We start from the raw sequence: 13,272 nt of genomic DNA on the forward strand, positions 1-13,272 counted from the left end.
CAGATCCTTGTGGGGCTGGGCTGCTGGAAGCCGCAGGGGTAAGATCCCTGGAGGGCCCCTTCCGCCCGCTGAAGTCACATCAGTCTGGTCAGAGCTTGAGGGGATACCTCCAACCCCCGCCACCAAGTGGATACTGGCAGCTAAGTCTGCCCATGGATCTTTCAGGACTGGGACAGAAAAACAAGATCAGAGCCGAGAGTCTGGGCAGTCAGCCGGGAAGATGGGTTTGCACACTCCCCTCAGAGCTGTTGGACCTCTAAGAAGGGCGTGTTACTCACACCTGGATGGGCCTCAGTCTCAAGGGGTGCTCAGGTGCTTCCTCTGCTCACGGGGTTCCTCCTGGAAGTTGGCACCCCTCCTCACCTGCCCTGTTCCCTAAGGACACTGGCCACCTGGGTGACTGTCTGTCTAGGGGGGTCCCTGGTTTGGTTGGTCCGGGATCTGCCACAATGGCAGGGGAGGCTGTTAGCTTCCCTGGGCCCCTGCTGCAGCCCACCAGGGACCTGGGCACTCTGAGGGGTGGAGCGGGGGTTCCCACTGTACACAGGAGCTTCTGGTAGGATCTGAGCCAGGTAAGAGGAGATGGAGGCAGGTTTGGAGGGGCCTCAGTGTTATGCTCAGGATGTTCCTGCTTTGATTCCCTTGTTCCCCAGCTATTTGCTCAGCAAGTCCAAACCCATCACCACCCCCACTCCAACCCACCCAGGCCTATATTCACCTCTGAGGACGCAGTTGCACCCCAGACAGTAAAAGCATGCCTGATTGGGGGTGGGGGTGGGGAGGCAGATGACAAGTGAGGATGCGAAGGCCTGAACACACATCTCCACAGCCGTCTGAGCCCTGAGGGCAGTTTAGAGAGGAAGTGGGCTCCCTCAGGCTCAGGAAGTTCTCTCTAAGGGGAGACCCGGGGAGGGACTTTACTGCAGAGTAATAGCTGGTGCAGAGACCTCAAGGATGGAGCGGGCTGGGGATCTTGGAGAACCAGAAAAAGGGGTCTGTGACCAGAGGAAGGAAAGAGCTGAGTCGGAGTGATGGGCAAGGGTCAGGTCCTGCAGGGCCTGTGGAATGAGCTGGGTCATTTCCAGGAGTAATAGGGAGGCACTGATGGTTCATAACCAGAAGTGGCAGCACCCAGGCAGGCTTATCAAGACCTCTTTGGTGATTCTTGGAGGAGCAGTAGGGGGAAGCCACAGCTTAGCCAGTGCCTCTCTGCCCCCAGCTCGGTCAGCACCATCCGGAACCAGCGTTACCACATCCACGCCAACCTGTCCTGCGCTGTCCTGGTGGCCCAGGTCCTGCTGCTTATCAGCTTCCGCTTCGAGCCGGGCACGGTGAGTGGGTCTCCTGGGTCCTGATGTGTCCACAGTGGGCCTCCCTCCCATCCCCTCCTCCCAGCACCAGGGGGGCATCAGCAGGGGTGGCACCTGCTGATTTCAACTCCAAATTCAGACCACTAGATAGCCAGGCTGTGGTTCCTCTGGGAGAGACAGGGAAGATGACCGGCATGAACTGGCCTCCCTGCTCACATCAGTCTTGGTAGTGAAGACAGGTATGGCCCTGACTGCATGCTGGACGCTGTGCTAAGGGCTTACATAGATCCACTCAGTTAATCCTCATATCAAGCCCAGGAAGTGATGCCACAGAGGCAGGACTGAGGCACAGAGGGTTATAGTGACTCGCCCAGGTAAGTGCCGACCAAAATCTGACCTCGTGCAGTCTTGCTGCAGACACTGCTCTCCATTTCTGCTCTGACTGCACACAGCCACACCCCTCCTCTGACTATCCAGGGCAGGTGCTCTCCACAAACAGACTGTGAAACCTAGACCCACATTTCTGTACCCTTTGAATCAGGCAGGGAATTCTCTGGGGAGCTAGGAAGTCTTAGATCTCACAGTAAGTCAAATGCTGAGACCAGAATGACCCAGGCTTGGGTGATGTGGGTTATAAGCCTGGTTGATGGGAAGGAGAAGCAGAGATGGGCTTGCTCTAAATTAGGACAGAAAGAGACCCGAGCGGTATGAATCAGTCCTGGGATACAATCACATTTGGCTAAAGGAAGATGAACTCTTTATCCCCCTACGTGAGGGTCAGCAGAGCCTCTTATCCTTATGCCCAGCAGTGTCTTCAGCCCACCTGCCTGTCCTGGGGCTGCTGCCTAAGGAGAGATCCACTCTCCTCTGCTCGCAGGTTTAGGGGTTCAACCAAGCATCTAAGAAGTTCTTGGCTGTGCCTTGGACAGAAGAACCTGCACCAGCCTCATTCTCTCCTACAGGATGCTTTTCAAACTCCACTGTGGATCATCACATGGGATTTTCTTAAAATGTAGATTCAGGTTCAGCAGGATCTGGAGTTCCTGTTTCCATCCAGTATCTGGCTGATGCTGCTGACCCAGGCCACACTGAGAGGAGTGAGCTCCCACGGTGTGATGGCAGCAGGAGGGGAAGTGGTCCAGGCATCCACTGTCCAGATGATGATCTCAGGGACCCGGGAGTATTCTCCCTCTCAGAGCCCAGGTGTCTGAAATCTCAGGCAGGGCTCCAGTGGGTGGATCTGCTTGAGTGATCCACCCATTGGATGACCTCTGTGACAGACAGGAAAGGTGACTGTGGTGGCTGGTCTCATCCAGGCCTCTGTGTGTGTAGGGGGGTAAGGTGCTCCCCACACCAAAGGGGTAACTGGTCCTAAAAGACCCAGAGCCATGAATACTGGGACCACAAAAATAGTAGATGTATCCCATATTTATATCTAACTTTAACAGAGCCTGGTGACAAGAAACACAGCATTTTAGCAACTTGTTCCTTTTTCTTCCCCAAAGAATTAACTGTCCAGGGGGCCTTGGGAGGACAGGATATAGAGCCCCCACAGAGATGGTTGTTCTTGGTTTTCATCTTTGTTTTCCTCCCTGACTCCTGGTTCCCTGGCCCTTTGATCTGAGCTTAGGGATGGGTGGCTGTGGACTTACAGAGACCATAGTGGCCCAGGGGGAGAGGGGTTGAAATTTCTGATCGAGGTCCCGGGAGAATCTGAGGCCACATGGCTGAGCCTGAAGCTGTGGCCATGACACTAGGAGCAGGAGGGACCAGATGCCCCGTGATGCTCTGAACAGAGAGGAGCACAGCTGCCCTCCTCATCTAGTCAGAGAGAAGGCAGGTGGGCCTTCTGGATATCAGTGCCCCGAACAGCCAAGAAAAGCAGACATTACAGATAGTTTGTACATCTCTTGTTTATTACACACCATTGAGAGTAAACTCCAGAGAAGCGGCCGTGTCACTCAGGCTGTTCAGCTCCAGGTAAATAACCAACACCTTGAAGTAGAGAACTAAAACAGACACGTCACATGCTGATTTGTCTCTTCCCCTCAATTCCATTCCCCTCATACACTTTGCTCTGCAGCATCTCCCGACTGCAGAGCCAAGGTTACTTCATAAGCTCCTAGGGTCCTTAGGTCTGGAGCTATGAGGGAAACCCGCTTGCTGATGGCTCCGCCCCCTCTGGAGCTCTGGCCATCCACCTGGCCAGTCACATGCCCGCCCCTGAACCAATCCTGTGGCAGGGATGGGGATATTTATGCTGATTGGTCGGGCCGATTCCCTGCCCTGTCATGAACCAATCACTATACCTGGGAGGGGTTCTGATTGGCTACTGCTTGAGTCACGTGCTCCACTCAAATCACTTCCCCCCGGGAAAAGCAAAACATGACTCTCCAGAAAGAAATGAAGCCACATGACCATAAGGCACCCCCAGAAAATCTGTGGAGGGAGGTTGAGACAACAGCAAACACGCACTGCTCACACCCTGAAAGAGCTTATTTTCTATGCATTGCGTTGATCCTAGGCCCCGTGCCAGGTGCTGGCCATGCTCCTGCACTACTTCTTCCTGAGCGCCTTTGCGTGGATGCTGGTAGAAGGCTTGCATCTGTACAGCATGGTGATCAAGGTCTTTGGATCAGAAGATAGCAAGCACCGCTACTACTATGGGATAGGATGGGGTAGGTGGGGATGGGATGGGGAGGTGGGGATGGCATGGGGCCGGGGGCAGCGGTGGGTTGCGATTTCATCTTCATGTGAAACACCTTGAAGAGGCCAGGTACTGTCAGTTCCCATGGGGAGTGCTTTGGAGTGTTCTATTCTAATGGTTGGCTTCCCTTCTGTCTAGAAAAGATCTCAGAGGCATGTTCCTGAGCCAGTACGGGAACAGTGGCCAGCTTCTCTTGGATTGACACCCAGCTTTAGTGTGGGGTGCTGGGTGGGGAAGGTAGCCTCTAATACCACAGTATATGGGTGCCCTGGGGGGAGGGCAGTCGGGGCCCTGTGTTCCCAGCCAGTCACACGGTGGGTGGACTCTGTAGACTGTGGGTTGTGGTTGGAGGCGGAAAGGAATTCCGATCTCTTGGTTGTGCTTACCTGGAATAGAGTTTCTGCACCGTGGTGCTAGGGAGAATGAGATATGCAGGCAGTCTGCCCCAGGGAGATATTGTGGCTTTGGATTGGGCCTCAGGGGAGGGCGTCTGTCTTGTTAGCCATGCCTGCCTGGAGTGGAGCAGATTGTAGCCCAGGTGTCCTAGTCTCTCTGTTTTCCTCTCTATTTTTAGTAGGTTTTCTTGAATAAATTCTTAATTTGCAGCAAGCCCTTAGGAAAATTTACAGAGACTTTATATGCTTATGTTTTTTTAAAAGCTAACTTTCATCAGTTATGGTAGTCCTTTATCTTGGGAGTTACCTCCCCATCGTCGTGACTCGTTTGTTGAACTTCCTCCTTGCCCATCTTGTGGTGGAGCACCAGAGCACAGGAGACCCTGCTTCCTGCCAGAGTAATGGACACCTGGAATTCTTGCATTTGCTATAAAGCATTAGTCCATCATCAGGGACCTGCTACTCCTTTCTAGTTTTCTTGCAATAGATTTAATTTTCACAGTCTTAAGCATCTGTCTACAATGTGGGAGACCCGGGTTTGATCCCTGGTCAGGAAGATCCCCTGGAGAAGGAAATGGCAATCCACTCCATTACTATTGCCTGGAAAATCCCATGGACTGAGAAGCCTGGTAGGCTACAGTCCGTGGGGTCGCAAAGAGTCGGACACGACTGAGCAACTTCACTTCACTTCACTTCATGGTGCAGGGAGCAAACAAACATTTTATTCTGTGCTTTGACCTGGCTAACGGAATGGGGAGAGAGGAGACTCACGGGCCCCACGCAAGCATAATTGTCTCCTTCCATCCTGCTGTGACTTCCTGAAAGAGGCGGGTTGCTCCTGCCTCTGACTTCTTCATTTAGTAAGCATTTAGTAAGCTTACTAAATGCTTCATTTAGTGAGCATTTACAGGATGATGTGTGATCAACCGCCTGTGATGACTAGTTTCTTTATGGAAATGGCCATGCAGTTTAGATTTGTGTGTGCATGCGCATGCACACATGTGCACGTGCACACACACACACTCCATAGCCACAGCAAGGACGGTTGAAATGAATTAAGTGTGGAATTTGTTTCTGCAGTGACAGGAGCCATCTACGCTGGTTCAGGGTAGAGGTGAGGGTCACAATCCAATCCAGCCTTGAAGGATAGCTTCTTTAGCCTGAAATGTATTAGAGGAAAAACAATGAAATATCTGCCAATATATAAAAATGGAGAAGGTTTACATAAAATTATGGGGTTCTTTTGAAAAATGAGGAGATCTGGAAACTCTTCAGTTTCCATTCCTACTTGACAGCAGTGGCTGTGACTGCGTGGTTTCTGGTCCCAGTGTCTTCCCTGTGGGTGTTCTTAGGCCTCCACAGCCTCCATCAGAGACTCCCTGCAAACAGAGGGCTGGGATGGGTGCCAGCAGGCCTGCCACCTCTGTCTCCAGTCTGCGTCCCCTTAACTGATTTCATCAGGGCTCAGAACTGCATCCCTCCTTCTTAGCTCTGGGCCTGAGTACAGACAGTCTGCAGATGGCTGGACTCTCTCTACCTGCAGTTATTAACTAGGAGGAAGCTGGAGGCTGATCCAAGGCCCTAGGAGGTCACCTATAGGAAGGATCCTCCAGAGAAAGGCCACTTCCCTAAGGATTTTCAGCCTGCTCTTACAGCAGCCTTCAAACGGTATCATTTTTTGAAACTCAAGGATTGTGGTTTTAGCTGACTTGGAATTGGAGGTGTCCCATGAACAACCTACCCAAGGTTTTTCTGTATGTCAGGCCCTGTGCTTGAACTTGTAAGGTGGGTGAAATGTAATCTCTGTCCTCAAGGAGTCCACCTGGGAACCGGGAGAGGAGGTGAGTGATAAACAGTTGAGTGTTTGTTTACATGTTGGTGCAGCAGATGTGAATCTCTGACCACAAATTCCCAAGTGGCCAGAGAAACGATCATAAACTCAGAAGTGAAAGAAAGGCAGCTTGCTTCACTTTTCTCTGTTATGACTTCATTTCTTTTGTGAGCATCCACTCATCTAGGCTTCCCTGGTGATTCAGATGGTAAAGAATCTGCCTGCAATGCAAGAGATCCCAGGTTTGATCCCTGGGTTGGGAAAATCCCCTGGAGGAGGGCATGGCAACCCACTCCAGTATTCTTGCCTGGAGAATCCCCATGGACAGAGGAGCCTGGTGGGTTACAGTCCATAGGGTAGCAAAGAGTGGGACACGACTGAGTGACTAACACTTTCACTTTCACTCACCTAGGGTTGAAAACTTCATCGTAGTTCATTCTGGACCCTGCCTTTCTCTGAAATCGTGCTGGTGTCCCAGGGAAGTGACATAGTACCGAGATCTTGGGAGGTGTGTCATTCAGGACAGCCTAGGTCACGCTGCCATAACAAGCAGCTTCCAACTCACATCAGTTGAAAACAGCAACGTTTGTCTCCTGTGTACACTGTGTATCCTCAGTGGGCTGGTGGCCGCAGAGGGGCTCTGCTCAGGGCAGTCCCTCAGCAGCCCAGGGTGATGGGGAAGATGCTGCCTTGAGCCATAGCTGGTTGCTGTGAGAGAGAAGATGGTTTGGGTATATATCACCCTGGAAATTAAACACTTAACTGATAGAGGCATGTGTCCCTTCTGTTCACAACTCACTGGCCAGAAAGAGTCAGTGATCCAACAGCCTTGGATAAGGAAGTGCAAACCTCTCATGTGCCCAGAGCGAGGCATCCAGAATACGGCCTCAGTGACTTCTACCAGAGGGTGGACCACTTGTCTTCTGGCATTGTTATCTCTCTGCCCCTTTCTGCTGAGACCTCCCTGCCCCTGTGTTGGATTTCACATTATCCATCCTCTCCATGCGTTGCTCTGTGTGTCCAGGTTAATATTTCATAGCAATGCTCCTTCTGGTCACTCTACATCACCCCTCCCCACTTCCCTGGGTCTTAGGAGGCAACAACCAGTGTGGTTCCTCTGAAAGGTCACCACATTCCAAAGAGAACACTGCTTTCTTTAAAAGATTTATTTATTTGCTTATTTTTGGCTGTACTGGGTCTTTTCTGCTGCGTGGGCTTTTCTCTAGTTGCAGAGAGTGGGAACTACTCTCTACTTCCGACGCACGGGCTTCTTATTGCGGTGGCTTCTGTTTCAGAGCACAGGCTCCAGGGCACATAGGCTCAGTAGCTGTAGCTCCCAGGCTCCAGAGCACAGGCTCAACAGTTGTGGTGGATGGGCTTCGTTGCACCATGGCATATGGGCTCTTCCTGGACCAGAGATCGAACCCATGTCTCCTGCATTGGTAGGTGGATTCTTTACCACTGAGCCACCAGGGAAGCCTAAAGAGAGCACTTCTTGAGCTCCATAAGGTCAACATCCTTGGACAGGGCCAGAGGGACTTCAAGTTGTTTGCAGGAAGCAGGTCACATGTCTGCATGGGTTGTTGAGGTGTGAATTTCAGATGACAGCAACAGTGGAAAAGACATCTGAGTTTGTTAGTAATAGTGGAGGTTATTGTACAGAGATGGACTTTGTACATCAGTGCCTCCTGGATCACGTCCATAGCTCAGCTTGTGTGGTCCTTACAGTAAGTAGCCTGATGTCACCTCCATTTACAGAGTGAGAACCTGGTGACCCAGAGAGGTTCAGCCGAGCCCTTGAGGCTTCACAGCTGGTCCAGGTTGGCCCTGGGGCTAGAACCACGTGTCATTTGGCTCCAAAGCCCAGGCTCTTCCTGCTGGCTGATGTCTGCATCCTGTTCCCACGCTCATCCTCCTGCTGCCTGTGAATTTTCCTTCTTAACAACACGCTCACCCCATCCCTGTGGCTCCTGCAGCGTGTTTCAGAGAAAGCAGAGTGGAGCTTGCCCTCTTCTCAGACCCTTCTGGTCACCTTTCCATGGCCTGTCCTCTGCAGGACACAGAGGATGGCGCAGGAGAAGCTGTGACCAAGGACTGTCAGTGTTGCTTTGGGGATCGTGGGAGAAACACATCACACCACAGTTGTGAAGGCAGAAAAAGAAGCTTCTACTCTTCCATTTAACTCTGGGCAGTAAAGGGATGACAGCCTCTGACTTGGGCCCCCACCATTGCCACGATCAGCGGAGAGAGGTGTGGCGGCTCCAAGTGAAGCCTCAGCCACTGAGTTTGAAAATCTATCCTCTCTGGCACCTCCAGTTCTTCCTGCACCTTTCAGAACCCACCTGAACGGGGCCCTGGGGACTCTGCAGGGCCCCATGTGCACCTGCCAGGCTGTCCTGTGGACCCAGTGCTCCTGCAGCACCTGCTTCTCCTGCACCCTGAGGCTTGGGCTTCCTCGGGAAGATGGGAGTGGGGGGACCTTGGTGTGCCATGCCCCCAAGGTCCCTCACCATCTCAGGTCCCGTGTATTCCTCCCACCCCAAGTGAGCCAGGCAGTGGGGGTTCTCTGTGACATCTGAGGAAACTGAGGCTCTCAGTGAGTGAGCAGCAGGGTGGGGGCCTGGTTCCAGGTCTCCGCTTGTCTCCTGTGACTCTGGGTCCATCAAGGCAGGAGGCAGCCAGTGGCTCCAACACCTGGAAAGGCTCTGGCTCCTATGAGGTTGTGCACGCGGGTAGAGAACCCAGTGTGGTAGCGGGTCAGTGGTGAGAGGCGCAACTCCTCCTGGCCCCGGCACCTCTCCCCAGAGGCTGCTCTTCTCCTGTGAGAGCCCTGCGATGTCTTGTGCAGACGTCCTGTGATGCAGACTATTTTGACATCAAATCAAAGTATTTCAGAGATGGGATGTTTCTCCAGAAACTCCTTTTCAAGATAATTTAAAATTGATCCTCAGAAGGGCAGGTGTGCTGTCTGCTGACTGAGCCACTAGACATCCCAGGAGGGCTGTGGCCTTGAGGTGCCCAGGCCTGGAGTGAGTGGGGGTAGCGGGGGAGAGGAGCAGGCTTCCCTCTGGGTCCTGGAGCTGGTCTCCCATGGGCGGGACAGACTCAGCTCAGGGGTGGGCGACAGAGACCCACTTGTTGTAATGTATCCCCCCACCCTTTTTTCTTTGGAATCTGCCAAGTGCAGTTTCCTGGTCGGGAGCCCTTTCTCCTGGAGGGGAGGGTCAGTGGGTAGAAGGGACTCCTTGCTGTCTCCGCACCCCCCGCCATCCCTTCCTTGCAGGGGAGCAGAGGGAGACCCTGTGCTCATGGCACTGATCAGTCAGAGGCCCGGAGGATGCACGGCTGCTTTCTGAGCAGCCAGAAATGGTTGTTTTCAGATAAAGAATAGATTAATAACGGATCTGCCCTAAAATGCACCTGTGTGTTATCTCTTTGTTTAGACTCTAAGTTCTTGGAGCCTAGAGGCTGTTCTGTGCCCTCAGCACTCAGCACACAGGTTTTTGTATCCGTCAGGTATAAAATGAATAAATGCATCAAAAGAGAGTGGCTAATACAATACTCTGCTCTCATTTTCTGCAGGTTTTCCTCTTCTGATCTGTATCATTTCAATAGTCTTTGCCATGGACAGTTATGGAACAAGTAAGAAGTAAGTGAAATGGTGATTCCTGTGTTGGCAGGACTCCCGTAGGGAGGGTCCCCATGGCCCCGGCTCGTTGTCTTCCTGTGTTCTTCTGGGGGAGGGGTCTGTCCAAGGCTGGCATCTTCCAGCCCTGACAGTTTTTTTAAAAAAGTGTTTTGGGCTTTCTCCCACCTTGAAACTAGCAATGAGGGTGTTCTAGTGCCTCCAGGACTGGGTGGCCAGTACAGGTTTCTAATGGGAACTTTCCATCCATGCAGTTTTCCTAGACATGCTGTCTGGTCCCCTGTGGAGCCCAGTTTTGTGTCGAGTCCTTTCCTTGGTTGGTCAGCAAGTGCCTAGTTCATAAGAAGTCTCATTCAGTTACAGCCCAGTGAACATAAGACTGTGTGCGTGTAGACCGGTGCGCGCCAGCAGTGGGCCCCAAGGTTCTCCTCGCGGGGGCGGCAGCAGATGGGACCCTGTATGTTCTAGACCTCATGCCACCGTTTTGAAACTGCACTGGTGGGTCCAGAGTTGAATCAAGAAGAGGCTGGGTTGGTGCTGTGCAGCCAGGCCAGGTGTTCAGGTTCTAGAAAGTTGATTTCCTTTCCTCCCAAAGAGAAAAAGGCTTTAGCTCAACCGTCTTTAGGAGGCTGCCCCCTTGAGCCACTGAGAGAAAACACCATGGAGAGAGTTTAAGAAGAGAGAGGGAGTTAAACTTGGTCATAGCTTCAGCCTGAGATAATTTCTCAACTGAGTCACTAAACTGGGAGGAATCTGGCTTATTCCACTTTAGGGCAACAATTTCCTGGAGATGAGGCTTTTAAAGAAAGTGCTGTCTGAGTGCATACTGAAATAAGAATGATTAAACAACCACTGTTCTGGCCCATTCCTTGCAAGCCTGCGTGGTATCCGAAGTCAAGGTGCAAATTAAAAGAAGAAACTTCATCTCAAACACATCTCGTTGGCATTTGTTCAGTGTCTTTCCATCTGGGAGTGCAGATGCTGGCCGCCCACAGCATGTGGCTCAGCTCCAGGGTCTGAGTCTGATACAAGCCTCTCATCCACTCACGTGCCTGAGAGCAAGGCATCCTTGGCAAATGTTCAGAGGGTCACTGAGTGTCTGATGGGGACGGGGGATCTGAGGATGCTCATCCACTTAGCACTCTGCATGACAACAGTGGAAAGCATGGGCTTCCTCCTGCAGAGTCATCACCCTCTCAGGGAGCCTGGGTTGGAGACCACTGTACTTGCTGTGTGTTTCCATGGGAGATGCCGCATCCTCAGACAAGAGGCTCTTTCTCCAGGGTCTGGGTTCCAGACAGGAACAAGCCTCTTACAGGCACTGTCACGTGTCTGGGGCACTTCATGTCTCCTGATCCAGGAGGTCTCAGGTTGGGGGAGGACTGGGGCCAGAAAGGCAGGTGCAGGAGCATGGACTTGGGTCCCCTAACCTCCCTGGGCCTCAGCCTCCTCCTCTGCAGGGCGAACGTCATCACAGCGCTTGCCTCGGGGTGCGCAATGGAGTTTCAGGGGATGATGTGTCTCTAGGTTTGCAGAGCTGGGGGCAGGGGCCAGGCTCCTTGAGTAGCTGTGAGTGAGTGACCAGGTGACATTCACGTCCTGAGTCAGTGAGGATGTGTCGTGGGCCTGGCCAGATCCCAGAGGGTGTGCCAGGCCCCTGGGGCTGCGCCCAGATCCAGGGAGGGATGTGTCTAAGGGCTCTTGGCAATTCTGAGGCTTTGGAGAGAAATGAGGTAGTAGAATGGCTGGCGGTCCTGCCTGAGCCCCTGGAATCACATCTCGGAATCCAGGAGGAATTTCACAACCTTAAAACTGGACCCTACATCCCAGACAAGGCTTCTCTGGAAGTCAGAGCCCTGGCTGGGATCCACTGGGGAACCATTCCTCTCAGCTAAGGGGGCACCGCCAGGAGGGGCACTGACAGATAGCTGATGAGCCGATGAGGATGGTCAGTCCTGTGCCATGTAATGCCTCCTCACTCCTCCAATAGACAAAAGCCTATTTATCATAATAAAATTAAAGCCTTTGTTGGATTTTGGCTAGACTCTTCAGAGATGGTGAAGTTTTTCACTAACTAGGTGACCTGTAAAAGCCTTCTTTTGCCTGAGCCGGTCTGCAGACCCAGAACGTTCTTCCCAAGAGTGGAATACTCTTGAAATTGTGAGCAGGATACGGGCACGTCTGTTGGGATTAACGGCATTATTGTCACCATGCCCACATTGTCCCTGTCCTGTTCTGGATGCAGGGCCCCTGCGCTGGAGTGGGTGGGGTGATGCACTGAAGTAACCGTCTGTCTCTCTCTGCAGTTGCTGGCTATCACTCGGGAATGGCGCCATCTGGGCCTTCGTGGCCCCTGCCCTGTTCATCATCGTGGTATGTTCTCTGTCCTGTGGGCACGGAGCTGGGCGGGGCTGGGGGTAGTGGAGTAGAGGGAGCACTGGGCTGTGTGGAGATGGGGCTGGGATCCCTGGGAGTAATGTCCGAGGCTGTGGCAGCATCAGTCCTGTTACAGCCCCTCTTATGGCCTGTGACCCAGAGCCTCATTACTCCAAGAGAACTTGGCAAGGTCGGCCATGTTTTCAGATTTAATGCAGACTGGATTAAGGCCCTTGGTGCTTTTCCCGCCAAAGCAACAGGTATGGATGTGCACCCAGGGGGGCAGTGCAGACCCAAATGGTTCTTCTCCTCCTCACTGTTCTTTCATAATTTCCTCACATGCACATCTCCATGATCAAGGAGATGCAGGATCCAAGGCTGCGTTAGGAAGCTTTAGTCAAAGCTCCCTGGGAACCACAGGTAACAGAACTCCTGTGATTATGAAGGACCTACTCAGAGAGGTTGACAGAAATCGGGATTTATAAACGCATAGTCAGGAATGCTTGCTGTGGCTGCTGGGTTCAAGATTCAGACGTGGCCATCTCCACGTGTTTCTAGCTTCTCACATCTCAGTTCTGTTTTCCTATGAGTTGGCTCCATTTTTAGGCTGCCCCAGATGCTGGTAAGAAACTTTTAGGACCATATAAAATTCCATTATCTGTCTTAGGGGGAAAAAACTCCTTTGCTCTTTTTGTTATTGTTCTGCTGACATGTCCCACAAAATCCTAGGATCGATTCTCATCATTTCTAATGGTCTTGACTTGGAACCCTGCCTGCCATGGACCCCCTCACTGAGGTCAGAGGAGCAAAATGCTCTGATTGGCCAGAAGAATGGACTGTTCTGATTGGCCAGCCTTCACTGAGGCCAGTGGAAGCAGAATGTTCTGATTGGCCAGAGGAATAGACTGTCCTGATTGGTCATCCCTCCCAGAGGAATGAAATGCTCTGATTGGCCAAAGTTCTGAAATGCTCTGATTGACTCGGCCTAGGTCACAGTTCTCGGAGAA

At 52.3% G+C, this 13,272-nt stretch overlaps 1 protein-coding gene across 1 annotated transcript in view; it reads left to right on the plus strand.

The window, feature by feature from the left end:
• GPR133 (G protein-coupled receptor 133) overlaps positions 1-13,272 on the plus strand; it is a 177,706-nt gene that overhangs the window by 142,949 nt on the left and 21,485 nt on the right. The window contains exons 18-21 of the mRNA XM_010852442.1: positions 1,220-1,331; positions 3,835-3,988; positions 9,826-9,892; positions 12,196-12,262. Coding sequence (XP_010850744.1) covers positions 1,220-1,331; positions 3,835-3,988; positions 9,826-9,892; positions 12,196-12,262 — 400 coding nt within the window. The remainder of the gene's footprint in view (positions 1-1,219; positions 1,332-3,834; positions 3,989-9,825; positions 9,893-12,195; positions 12,263-13,272) is intronic.

Source organism: Bison bison, unplaced genomic scaffold (assembly GCF_000754665.1).
Source record: "Bison bison bison isolate TAMUID 2011002044 unplaced genomic scaffold, Bison_UMD1.0 scf7180017864312, whole genome shotgun sequence".
NCBI lineage: Eukaryota > Metazoa > Chordata > Mammalia > Artiodactyla > Bovidae > Bison > Bison bison.